We start from the raw sequence: 12,570 nt of genomic DNA, 5'->3' as shown, positions 1-12,570 counted from the left end.
ATTTCTAAATGATTTTTTGTACAATTTATCAGGTTGCTTTTATTTATTTATTCATTTATTTTATTATGTTCAGTTAGCCAGCATGTAGTATGTCATGTTTTTGAAGTAGTTTTCACGATTCATTAGTTACCTATAATACCCAGTGCTCATCCCAACATGTGCCCTTCTTAATACCCATCACCCGGTTACTCCATTGCACTACTCCCCTCCCTTCTGTAACCTTCAGCTTGTTTCCTAGAGTATAGAATCCCTTGTGGTTTGTATTCCTCTCTGATTTCTTCATTCAGTTTTCCCTCCCTTCCCCTGTGGTCCTCTGCTCTATTCCTTATGTTCTACATATGAGTGAAACCATATAATTTTCTTTCTCTGCTTGGCTTATTTCCATTAACATAATCCTCTCCAGGTCTGTCTATGTCAATGAAGATGGTGGGTACTCATCCTTTCTGATGACCTAATAATATTCTGTTATATATATGAAGCACATCTTCTTTATTCATTCATCTGTTGAAGGGCATCTTGGTTCCTTCCACAATTTGGCTATTGTAAACATTGCTGCTATGAACATTGGGGTGCATGTGCCCCTTCTTTTTACTACATCTGTATCTTTGTAAATATGTAGTAGCACAATTGCTGGGTCATAGAGTAGCTCTATTTTTAGCATCTTGTGGAACATCCATACTGTTTTCCAGAGTGGCTGTACCAGCTTACATTCCCACCAACAGTGAAGAGGGTTCCCCTTTCTCCACAACCTCGCCAACACTTGTTGTTTCCTGTCTTGTTAATTTTGGCCATTCTAGCTGGAGTAAGGTGATATCTCATTGTGGTTTTGATTTGTATTTCCCTGATGGCTAGTGATGTTGAACATTTTTTCATATGTCTGTTAGCCATTTGGTTGTGACTGTATCTAAATTAGCATTAATTAGAAACATGAAATTATAATCTCAGTTCCTTCCTCTAGATTACTAAACAAAATATTGAATTATATTAGTTCTTTATCTGCTTTGTAATCTCTGCTAGATAGCTCTAGTTAAGGACTTTAATCTTAAGAGACCTTAGAAGCTGATGTTCCATCCAACTGAGAATATACTGAGAATATGGCTTGTAAGAATGTTTTCTGAATTTTGAGGTAGAGCTATTCTTCTTTAAACACACTTTATGGCCAGAATAAATAAATAGATAGATAGATAAATAAATAAATAAATAAAACATACAAAAAAGAGCTGCCGTACTTGAAACCATGAAGGAAAATCCAGGGGCCTATGTGCCTGCATGCCCAGTTCCTAAGACAGCTTCTAGGGAAACCTCCATAGAACTTCTATAAGGATTCTTTGGAGGATGATCCATAAACCTTTGTACTTATTTGCTAATCAGATTATATGTTGAAAATAGAAACCTAACTCAGGTGCAGTAAATGAAATTCTATCATTTTTTTTCCTTTGAGGACTATTCTTTTATCACAGAAGATAATACAATTGATCTGGTATAATCTGCTCTTTGTAAGGTCAAATCTAATGCTGACCAATATACCAATCTTAGAACTGCAAAACATTTGATGCTTTCTTTAAAGAATCTAAAGAGTGTCAAGATTAAGGCAATATGTTTATAATTATGCACATTCAAGGAGGGCTAGTTATGCTCTTGAGAGTGTGACTGTTTCAGAATCCTGTCCTATGTCTGAATTTTCATGAATATTCTGTGCCCTTGAAACAATAAAATACTAATTTAAGATCAGTGCCTGAAATTTTATAAATAGTTTTATAGAAATATGATTTCATCTACCTTTAACATTTATTTTGATGAATAATTATGTTAGCAATTGTTCAGATTTTTAAAATTTCTAAGAGAAAATGCTTTGACATTTAATATTATTCTTTCCACTGGATTCAGTTTGTGGACAAAGAAGTTATAGAATCTCATTCTTAATAACCTTAGAGGGGAGTATTGAATATTTATTATTTTTTGGTGTTTAGTATCTATGTATAAATTTTGCAATTATTAAGAGTCTACATAATAGTTTACATTAAACCAAGTCACAAATCTCACTAACCCTCTGTTTCCTCCTTTGTAAAATAAACTATGTATTAAACCTACTTCAAAAAGTTATTATGCGACAGAATGAGCTAATAGAAATGAAGTACTAAGTAAAAGTAGTCTTTTATAAGATGATAGCTACTATTTCTATTGCCATTATGAATAGTGCTAGTACTACTGAAGCTGCTTATTATTTTCTTTATATTTTGAAGAATGTTACTTTTAGAAGTTACAGAAATGTGTCTGCCGGTCAACATGAAACCAAAGCCCAAGAAGTACCTTAAAAGGTGAAGTTCTAAACAAGGAATTATATTTTTCTCAAGATTTTGTTTTATATAAAAGGAAACATGTTTATTGAGTATCTGAATTATAGATTATTTAAATCAAATTGTGCCTTTGAGACTATATTACTTTAAGCTAGCATATAATTCTATGTTATTTTTATTAACTTCTTAAAATGTGCAAGGACATGATAGTTCATCTTTTTGGGAAATGTGTTTAACCAGAAATAGATATTAAAAAGGGCAACATAATTGAATTGTGAGAAACATGGGTGGCCAGCGGTGAAATATCCTCAAAAAGAAGAAAAGATTCAGCAAAAAGTCAGCCTTTTAACAGGTATTCAGAGTGTGGGCTTCATATGTTTTTTGTGTGTGAATTTTCATATGTAACTTATCAAAAGCACATTTTCCAAACCAAATGTGAATATTTTCAGGACTACCACTAGCAGATCTTCCCTGTTAGTTGTCTAATTGTATGTTTTAGGAAAGAAGAACATGTTTTGGATATGTTACTTGATGGAAGTTAATTTTTGAAGAAACAAAGGAAAATAAACATTTACATGGCCCAGTTTACATGAACCATTTCTACATGAATCTTTTACATGACTTCTAGAATTGAAACACAGTTCAATATACAATTTCAGCATATATAGCCAGAGAAACATTTTTTTTCTTTTTTAAAAATTAATATTTAATTAATTCTTTAGAGAGAGTGTAAGAGTGAGAGTGGGGGGAGTGGGTAGAGGCAGAGGGAGAGAAGGAATCTTGAGAAAACTCCAGCTCAGTGTGGAGCCCAGTGAGGGGCTTGATCTCATGACCCTGAGATCATGACCTGAACCAAAATCAAGAGATTAAGAATTAACTGACTGAGCCACCCAGGTGCCCTGAAAAACCTATTTTTTTTTTTTCTGATTCTACTATACCTGCAGGAATTTATAGATGGCTTTCACTGGAATTATTTTAATTTTCTTAATTTAGATTACTTCCACTAACATGATTTCTTTGAACATCTTTTATTGTTCTCCATAACTTCTTTTCCTCTGATCTCAGAAAATTATTTTGCTTTATATGTCTTCTGAATAGCTGCTCTTTGTTTCTCTGAAGTCTCATAATCAAAATATAGGAGGAAAAGACTCTGAGGGTGTCAGTCACTAACTAGTATAAAATGTTATCTTGTACAACTAGAATTCTATTGAATTAAGTTCAGAAATGAAACAGTGAGAAGAATAATGTGTGAAATCAGTACGTGTTCAAGTATCAGTTTTATGTGTTCTCATTTGGCCTGTTACTTTACATGATAGCAGTTTCTTTACTATAGAGGGAAATGGAAGCATAGTATTTAATTACTGCTCTCAGTCATCATTGCATTTTTTTTTAAGATTTTATTTATTTATTTGCCAGAGAGAGAATGAGAGAGAGCACAGCACACACGCAAGAGGAACAGCAGGCAGAGGGAGAGGGAGAAGCAGGCTCCTTGCTGAGCAGGGAACGCAATGCAGGACTCGATCCCAGGATCCTGGGATCATGACCTGAGCTGAAGCAGATGCTTAACGGTGCCCTCAGGTATCATTGCACTAAGAAATGAAGGACAAAACGTTTTTCCCTCAGATTGAGAACAAAGTGAGAATGTCCATACTCCAGTGCAATGAATGTTGTATATTTTCTAGCCAGTACAGTAAATCAAGAAACAAAATAAAAAGTATATGGATTACAAGAAAAAAGTAAAACTCTATATTTGCAAATTATATGATTGGCCACACTGAAAAATCCTAAAAATAAATAAATAAATAAATAAATAACACCAAAAAAACCCACCCTAGTAGAACTGGTAAGTGAATTTAGGAAAAAAGAACGGGTGAAAAAAGGATAATGGCAAAATTAATGAACTAATAAATATGTAATAGAGAAATACAATGAAACTAAATATATATATTTCTGCTATATCACAACCAACAACTAGAAAATATATATTTTAAAAGTACAGTATATCACAGCATCAAACATAACAAAATAAATTTATTGATAAATTTAGCAAACCTATACAAGATTTATACTCTGGAAATTATGAAATATCATTAAGAAAAACACAAATTTGAAGTGATTTAGCATATTCTTGGACTGGGAGATTCAGTGTTATTATGTGTCAAGAATCCTCAGATCATGGGACGCCTGGGTGGCTCAGTTGGTTGGACGACTGCCTTCGGCTCAGGTCATGATCCCGGAGTCCAGGGATCGAGTCCCACATCGGGCTCCCAGCTCCATGGGGAGTCTGCTTCTCCCTCTGACCTTCTCCTCAGTCATGCTCTCTCTCACTGTCTCTCTCTCAAATAAATAAATAAAATCTTTAAAAAAAAAAAAAAAGAATCCTCAGATCGATTTACAGATTTAAAGCTGTCCTAAACAAATTCCCACTAGACTCTTTTACAAAAACCTATAATCCAAAGTAGTTACTTGGGTATACTCATTTGTCAAAATTTACCAAACTATATACTTAAAATGGCAGGCAAACTACATGGATAAAGTTGATTTAAAAAATAAAGGATATTTTACCCAGTAGTCAACACCTCAGAAGTCAGGTAATTTTATTTAGATAGAGTCCTATCAAATGTATTAATTAGAAAAACTGAAAAGACCTGCATAAACTACTGAAAATGCAGACATTTAGAATATTAAAATAAATTCCTTTCTACTTTATTACTGGCTACTTACCAGATATTACTAAGGAATGGGTCCTCTTTTGTTGGTTTTTATATCTCATGTTTATAAATTACTGTGGATTAGATCAGGGGGTGGCAAATTTATGGCCTTTGGGCCACATTGGTTGACCATCTTATTTCATGTGGCCTGTGGACTAAGAAAGATTTTAACATTTTTAAGTAGTTGAAAAAATTTGAGAGAAGAATAATATTTTGGGGGGAGCACCTGTGTGACTCAGTCATTAAGCGTCTGCCTTCAGCTCAGGTCAGAATCCCAGGGTCCTGGGATCAGGCCCCTCATCGGGCTCCTGCTCAGCAGGGGGCCTACTTCTCCTTCTCCCACTCCCCCTGCTTGTGTTCCCTCTCTCCCTGTCTCTCTCTCTCTCTCTGTCAAATAAATAAATAAAGTCTTTAAAAAAATAATATTATTTGATATGTGAAAGTTATATGAAATTCAAATTTTAGGAATATAGCCACACCGACAGATACCTCTTCACACAATAAGGGGAAGGTTGAGTCATGGCTATAGAAACTGAATGGCTCACGAGACCCAAAACAGTTACTGCTTGGCTCATTCCAGAGAAATATTACTGACCTTTGTCTTAGATAATCTGTTTTGGCTTTCTATTAAAATCTAGACTGGATTTTCCAAGTTGCCCTTTTATTAGTTTTCCTGTGTAAATCCAATCATCCAACATACTTGAATGTTAGAATTGTCTTTTCTTCAAAATCCTTGAGTCATGTGACTGCCCCCATGCAATTTCTGCTAATCCTTATTATTCCTATTGCAGGGTCCCTGGTGGTTTCCTCCACCCTTTTTTTTTTTTTTTAAAGATTTTATTTATTTATTTGTCATAGAGAGAGAAGCGAGAGTGAGCACAGGCAGACAGAGTGGCAGGCAGAGGCAGAGGGAGAAGCAGGCTCCCTGCCAAGCAAAGAGCCCGATGTGGGACTCGATCCCAGGACGCCGGGATCATGACCTGAGCCGAAGGCAGCTGCTTAACCAACTGAGCCACCCAGGCGTCCCTCCACCCTTTTTTCTACTCGTGGTTTTCATTCTTCCAGGTGCTCTAATTTTTTTTACATTTTCTTTTGTGGGCTAAACTGTCTGTGCTTTATTCTTTGCAAATTTTTATTCATGCCCTGTTACTTTGCAAAGAGTGCTTTAGTTACTAGGATTCTCCAAAGGCTGTAAGGAGTTTTTACATTCCTCTTGGTATTTTGCATCATTTGTTTAACAGGTAAAATTAAATTTTAGCTTGACCTTTGATTATCATACATTTTGAAATTCAATTTTTGGGTTTATGGGATGTTGAAATTCATCAACTTCATTTCATTTTTGTTTTCTTCTTTTTTTAAATTAATTTATTTATTTGAGAGAGAGAGTGCATACATGCACATGAGTTGGGGGTAGGGGGAGGGAGAGACTCCCTGCTGAGAACAGGGGCTTCCTCTCATGATCCATGAGACCATGTCCTGAGCCAAAACCAAGAGTAGGCTTAACTGATGCTTACCCAGGCACCCCTACTTTCTCTTTTCTTTATGTTATAGTAATAAAAATTTGTCCAAAGGTTGTTGGATTACAAATGAATTTTCATAAAATAAGTGCTTACTGTGTTTGACATGCAGGGATTTAGGAAGACTATATGCCTTATTTTTCCTAGGGCACATTTGGATTATTACCCCCCCACACTCTCAAAAGTGTCCAATTTGGGTGATAAAGTGTCATGTTCATCTAGTTTCGAGGCCCTGATTATACTGCTTGAGGCCCTGTGGTGCATCTTCACCCACTGGGTGATGCCCACAGTGTTGAGGCACTAATGATCACATTTCCTTATCGAGCCCATTTTTCCAACCCCAGGGAACACTTTGTCTCCATAGGCCTAACTGCTATCAAATGTTAGCTTCCTCTCTTCATGCTCTGTGAATCCTTTGTTGACTGTGGAGAATCTATTCAGGCACCATTTCAAATTTATTTAATGTACAGAGACTACACCTTTTCATTTTTTCAGTATTAAGCAGATTTCCTGAATTCATCTTAGTCATCCACTCCGCACTCTCACAGGAGTCTTGCCAGCGAATCCCAGTTAAAACACTCTGTCCTTTTTGGAAGGGATATGACCATTTTATAATAGCAGAACCAGTTTGTAAAGAAGCCAGCTACCAGGGGGCTTTCTAAAATAACTTAATAAAAGATCTGTAGCAAAGTGAATTTAGCTTTGTATGCAAATTTAAATCAAGCATTAGTGGCAAAGAGTTCTGTAGTGAGGCTCTTGCTGTTTCCTTTAAAAACAGAGTTTAAGGTAAGAAAAAGCAGAACTCCCTGCTAGCACTGGTCAGCAACACATGAACTTTTATGAGCTCAGCATGCTTAATGGCCTTCTTCATGGATATACCATCTGAGGAGACTTCTGAGTAAGGGAACAGGAGTGACTAGAGTGAGAAAGAGTGCTCATTGAGAAACATGCTGGTTAAGCCTCCAAGCAGCTCTAGCCAGTAATCTCTGTTGCTCATGCTGAGAGAAAGATGTTCCACTTGAAGTCATTCTGGGAAGTCTTCTTTCACCAAAGAGTCAAAACCACCAGACTAGCAAGAAAGCCCATGGTTGAGAAAGACTCAGAGACAGACTAATCTTGTGCTTAGAGAACTCTGTGCAAGTGCTGCTTGGAGCTTTTGACTCCAGATAGCTGAATATAAAGAGTCTGGGGACGCCTGGGTGGCTCAGTGGGTTAAAGCCTCTGCTTCTGCTCAGGTCATGATCCCAGGGTCCTGGGATCGAGCCCCGCATCCAGCTCTCTGCTCCGCGGGGAGCCTGCTTCCTCTTCTCTCTGCCTGCCTCTCTGCCTACTTGTGATCTCTATCTGTCAAATAAATAAAATCTTTATAAAAAAAAAATAAGGAGTCTGGCATCCCTCTTTGAAAACACCTTCCTGGGAAATAGCTAGCTCTGTGAATAGAAGAATAATGTGGAGAAGATGTTAAGTTGTCAAATCATAAGGAATTTTTCTGCTGTTTATTTTTGATATACTTATCACCAAGTGATTTTTATTTATTATAAATGAATTTGAATTAGTAATGAAGTTAGTAAATTTATATAAGGTATTAAATCTAATAATAAGTTTTTATTATTTTATGTTTTGTTTCAATCCTAAAAACTCTTACAGTTGGGCTGATTGTTTACCTCAGATAAGATGTTTGGCTATTTACCTACATTTCAAAAGTAACTTTTGGAGAGTTCAAGAGAATGCTAGAGCTCTAGAGAAAAGAGTCTAAGAAACACCATTTATAAAATGATGACTTAGGAAATATACCTTAGCGTACCTAATAGAAAGAGAGATATTGAGAATTTTGTATTTCCAGTATCCGGTATATATTCAGTACATTTTTGGTAAATGATGTAGATTCAAAGAGAGAAATATACTGGAGACTGGTAACAAAAGGTCCATAAATGAAGTAAGGCACTTGAGGTAACACTCTGATAAGGGGAAGTAACAGGCTGGAAACTGTGGTCTTAGGGCACCTGGTTCAGAACATTTCCCTTTATCTCAAGAGGAGAAATAGCCCAGTGTTTTTACTCAACAGGAGCCCTTCTACTCCATTGAATTCTCTTTGTTGATGGGCCAGGTATAAACACATAAATCTCCCAAGTTACTTTTTGGGCAGTTTGTTGAAGAATATCTATCCTATAATGCTCCTCTCTGCTCCCTCCGATTCAGACATATAGCCCTTCTGTCTGTTCCTTGTATTTGCCAGACGAGCCTACACTTCTGGTATTTTTCCATTTACTGTCCTTTCTAATCATATGTTTTCTCCGAGAATTTGCACAGGAGACTTGTTCAGGTCTGCTCCATCATGACTTTTATATCTTCCTGTACAGATCTTATATAGATCCGTATGTAGAGATAGCATCTCTCACTTCAGCCACTCTCTGTCTTCTTACCCAAGTTTGTGTTTACAGTGTTTATCATGACAAATGACATATTACATACTTCTTGCTTATTTATCTACTGTCTCCTCATACAAGAATGTATGCTCTATAAAAGAAGTGCTTTTTAGACCTTTAAAATAATCAGATCTTAGGATTTTTTACAGTTAAATACAGTGATTGATTTAGTTGTCAAATCTGTCACTTGTTTGAAACATAATCAGTAGACCTCAAGGAATTAATGGCAAGAAAAAATTACTTTGTTACATTTTATATTATAAAAAGTGACAGACACTAAAAAAACTAACTTGATAAATACTTTCACAAAGAATTAAAATTTGCTTGATCTTCATTTTGAGATTGTTTTGAAAGTACCAAGGATTCTACTATGTATTGTATTGTGTGGCCACAAATGGGTATAAATGTCTGTATCAATGATATTTCTCTCAGTACAAACTTCTGCAAAACTGAATATATAGTTCTTTTAGAAGGCCTTCATGTGGGCCACCTGTGTGGCTCAATCAGTTAAGCACCTGCCTTTGGCTAAGGTCATGATCTTTCAGTCCTGGCATCGAGTCCTGCATCAGGCTCATTGTTCAGTGGGGAGCCTGCTTCTCCCTCTTCCTGCTCCCCCTGCTCATGCTCTCTCTCTCTCAAATAAATAAATAAAGTCTTTAAAAAATAAAAAATAAAAGCCCTTCATGTTACCTTGTTCAGGTGATAAGATTCCTTTTTAAAGAGGATAACAGTTGTAGAATAGCTCCATGAGACTTCTTGATTGTATGCATTAGCTGTTGGGCTATGGAAGAAAGATCATTGAGGAAGAAGTTTGTGGAGCTTGCTGAAATGTATTTTATGCACATTATCTTCCATTATCAGACCCTCATTGCTGGAGGCTCTGAAAAGTGACAAAGTTATGCACAAATTTAATAATTTAAAATATGTTTTATGTTGTCTTATATTGCACTGTTTGGAAAAGAAATCAGAAATTTAATTAAAGTCATAAAATATAGGAAGATTCTATAACAAAAATTATTTCTAACCTTTAAAAATAACTATAAAATACATTGTAATGAGTCCATAGTGGTCTAATTACTAAAAAAATATGAAAATAAAATCAATAATTTTTGCATATCTTCTATTATAACCAAAATTAGTGGTCTAGATATAAATTTAGACTACCTTCTTAACAAATTTTATATCAACAATGCATTTATATAAGCTTATCTTTTCCAATGGATTTTGCAAATTTAACTCCGGGAAAACAACCTTATTTCAGGTTTTCCTCACAGTGCTTCATCTTCAAGGAAATTCCCCTTCTTTGGAATACCTTTGCGACCCTGAGTAAATCAAATTCTTTCTCAACTTTGGATTTGCATTTGTAAAATAAGGAAAAAAAAAAACATACTGGCCTAGTGTTATGGTTGATCTTAGTTTAAATGGGATAACACAAGCACAATACCAAGCAGTTTTCTGGCACGTTGTAAATGGTCACTGAATTTGCATTAGTATTACAGTGTAGTTACACACAAAAAATTTGTTACGTGTATTGGTCAAAATAACAAATTCTAGTTGCTCTAACAGAATCCCACAAATCCCAATAGATTATTTCATTGATAGTTTATTTATCATTTATACAGTGTTCTGATGTTAGCCAGTTTTCCTGGATAAGTTTCTACCAGGTAATGACTCAGTGATTCAGGATTCTCCAGTCTTTTGTCACTGCTATCTTTATAATATGGCTTCCACTGTCACTGGAGAAAGGGAAGAGACGGTGGATGATTGAAAAGGAAGTTTGATGACCAGACCTCAATGTGGCATACTTCTATCTACATACTTTTGGCCAATACTCAGTCAAATGAAATCCATGTAAACTAAAAAGGAACAGGTAAATGTCTTTTTCCTTTATGTCTAATCAGAATAAATGAGATTAGTGAATACCTAACCATTCCTCATTACACTCTTTTTTTTTTTTAAAGACTTTATTTATTTATCTGACACAGAGAGAGAGAAAGAGAATGAGTACAAGCAGGGGGAACAGAAGAGGGAACAGGAGAAGAACGCTCTGCTGAGCAGGGAGCCCAATATGGGACTCCATCCCAGGACCCTGGGATCATGACCTCAGCTGAAGACAGACAGTTAACTGACTGAGCCACCCATGCACCCATCCATGTCAAAATTTTTGTTCTAGTTATTACTGCTATGCAACAAATTATCTTAAACTTAGTGGCATAAAACAACAACTGCTATGTTATGTCCAAAGTTCTATGGGTCAAGAATTCAGAAAGGGCATAGGCTTGATCACTTGCATATCTGATGTCTGAACTCAGTATTGAAAGATTAAGGAAAACTGCATTAGCTTTCATGTGGTTTGGTTTTCTAATAGCATGACAGCCTCCAGATATTTATTTATTTATTTATTTATTTATTTATTTATCATGGCATTTCAAGAACCCAAGGGTAAGTGCTAACAAAACACATACAGTATTTCTTTTTCTAACTTAATCTCCAAAATCATGCACTGTCATTTTTGTCATAATTTATTATTTACAAACAAGTCAAAATCCTTCCCAATTTAAGAGGAGGTGTCATGAACTTCACCTTTCAATGGAAGAAGTGTAAAGGTCAAAAGGAACATCTGTGTTGGGAAATAATATCGAGTCCATCTTTGGAAAATGTAATGTGCTCCAGTTATTATAATACTCTTATCATTGTCACCATTATTACTACTAATAATTTTTACTGATTAACGTTGTTACTATAACTTGGCTTGAACAGCTTACTGCTTTTAAGTAGGAAAATAAACCAATGGAAATGTGAAAATGTTGCCGTTAATCATTTGTTTAATAAAAAGTTTTGAAGCATTCTCATTAGTAATATATTCTAGTTAATAGAATATAATGTTTTATAATAGAATAACAGTATTTTAAATTACCACATTTTAATCTGTTCTATAGCTTATTCACTGTGTATTTAAGATGTTAAGCTACATAAAGTCTTCTGATACCTCTCTCTAAAAAATTCCTCTGAAATAATAATATCTAGAAAGTACAAGATAGAATTAAAGTTTTGAATATAAAGTTGTGAATCTGGATGGCAAAGAATGAAGAAGTCATCACATTAAGGAATAATTTTCTACCTATTATATAGTTTCCTCAGTCAACCTTTGGAAAGATATTCGAGTCCCGTCTGTCTGCTAAGTTTTAAGAACACAAACATGATTGAAGCATGATCCCTGTTCTTAATTAACTAGCATTCTCGTGGAATAAAGAGATTTGTGAGCCAATGATAAGAATTTATAGCAGTAAGTGCTATAATGAAGTATATAGAATCATCATTGGTAATTAAGAGTTTTTAATTCTGTCATGGAGAAAATTATGCAAAGATGTAATCATTTGGTGACATTTGAGTTGGCTTTGTTGTATGGATAGGAGTTGTATAGTTGGAATAGTGATTTAGGACATTTCCAAGGAAACAGAAGTAAAAGCATGTTTAGAAAATAGTAATTAGGTCAGAGTGCCTGGACTCCAGGGTATGAGTGGGAAAAGACTGGGAAAATAAAAAGAATCCAGATTATTAATATATTTTATGCCATGTCAAAAATACATAATCTTGACATATGTCAGGAGGAACAGAA

At 35.1% G+C, this 12,570-nt stretch overlaps 1 protein-coding gene across 4 annotated transcripts in view; it reads left to right on the top strand.

Annotated features, from left to right (window-relative positions):
- Positions 1–12,570, top strand: part of CTNNA3 (catenin alpha 3) — a 1,776,580-nt gene that overhangs the window by 1,457,389 nt on the left and 306,621 nt on the right. Inside the window, exon 14 of one of the 4 annotated variants that reach the window (XM_047701797.1) lies at positions 2,244–2,357. The exons of the other annotated variants lie outside the window; for them this stretch is intronic. Within the exon in view, the coding sequence (XP_047557753.1) occupies positions 2,244–2,315 (72 nt within the window). The 3' untranslated portion in view covers positions 2,316–2,357. Of the gene's footprint in view, positions 1–2,243; positions 2,358–12,570 lie in introns of those variants that run through there. 4 annotated transcript variants of the gene reach the window in all.

Source organism: Lutra lutra, chromosome 14 (genome assembly GCF_902655055.1).
Source record: "Lutra lutra chromosome 14, mLutLut1.2, whole genome shotgun sequence".
NCBI classification, from domain to species: Eukaryota; Metazoa; Chordata; class Mammalia; order Carnivora; family Mustelidae; genus Lutra; species Lutra lutra.
The sequence above is the reverse complement of the archived record's forward strand: the minus strand, read 5'-3'. Positions and strand labels throughout refer to the sequence as shown.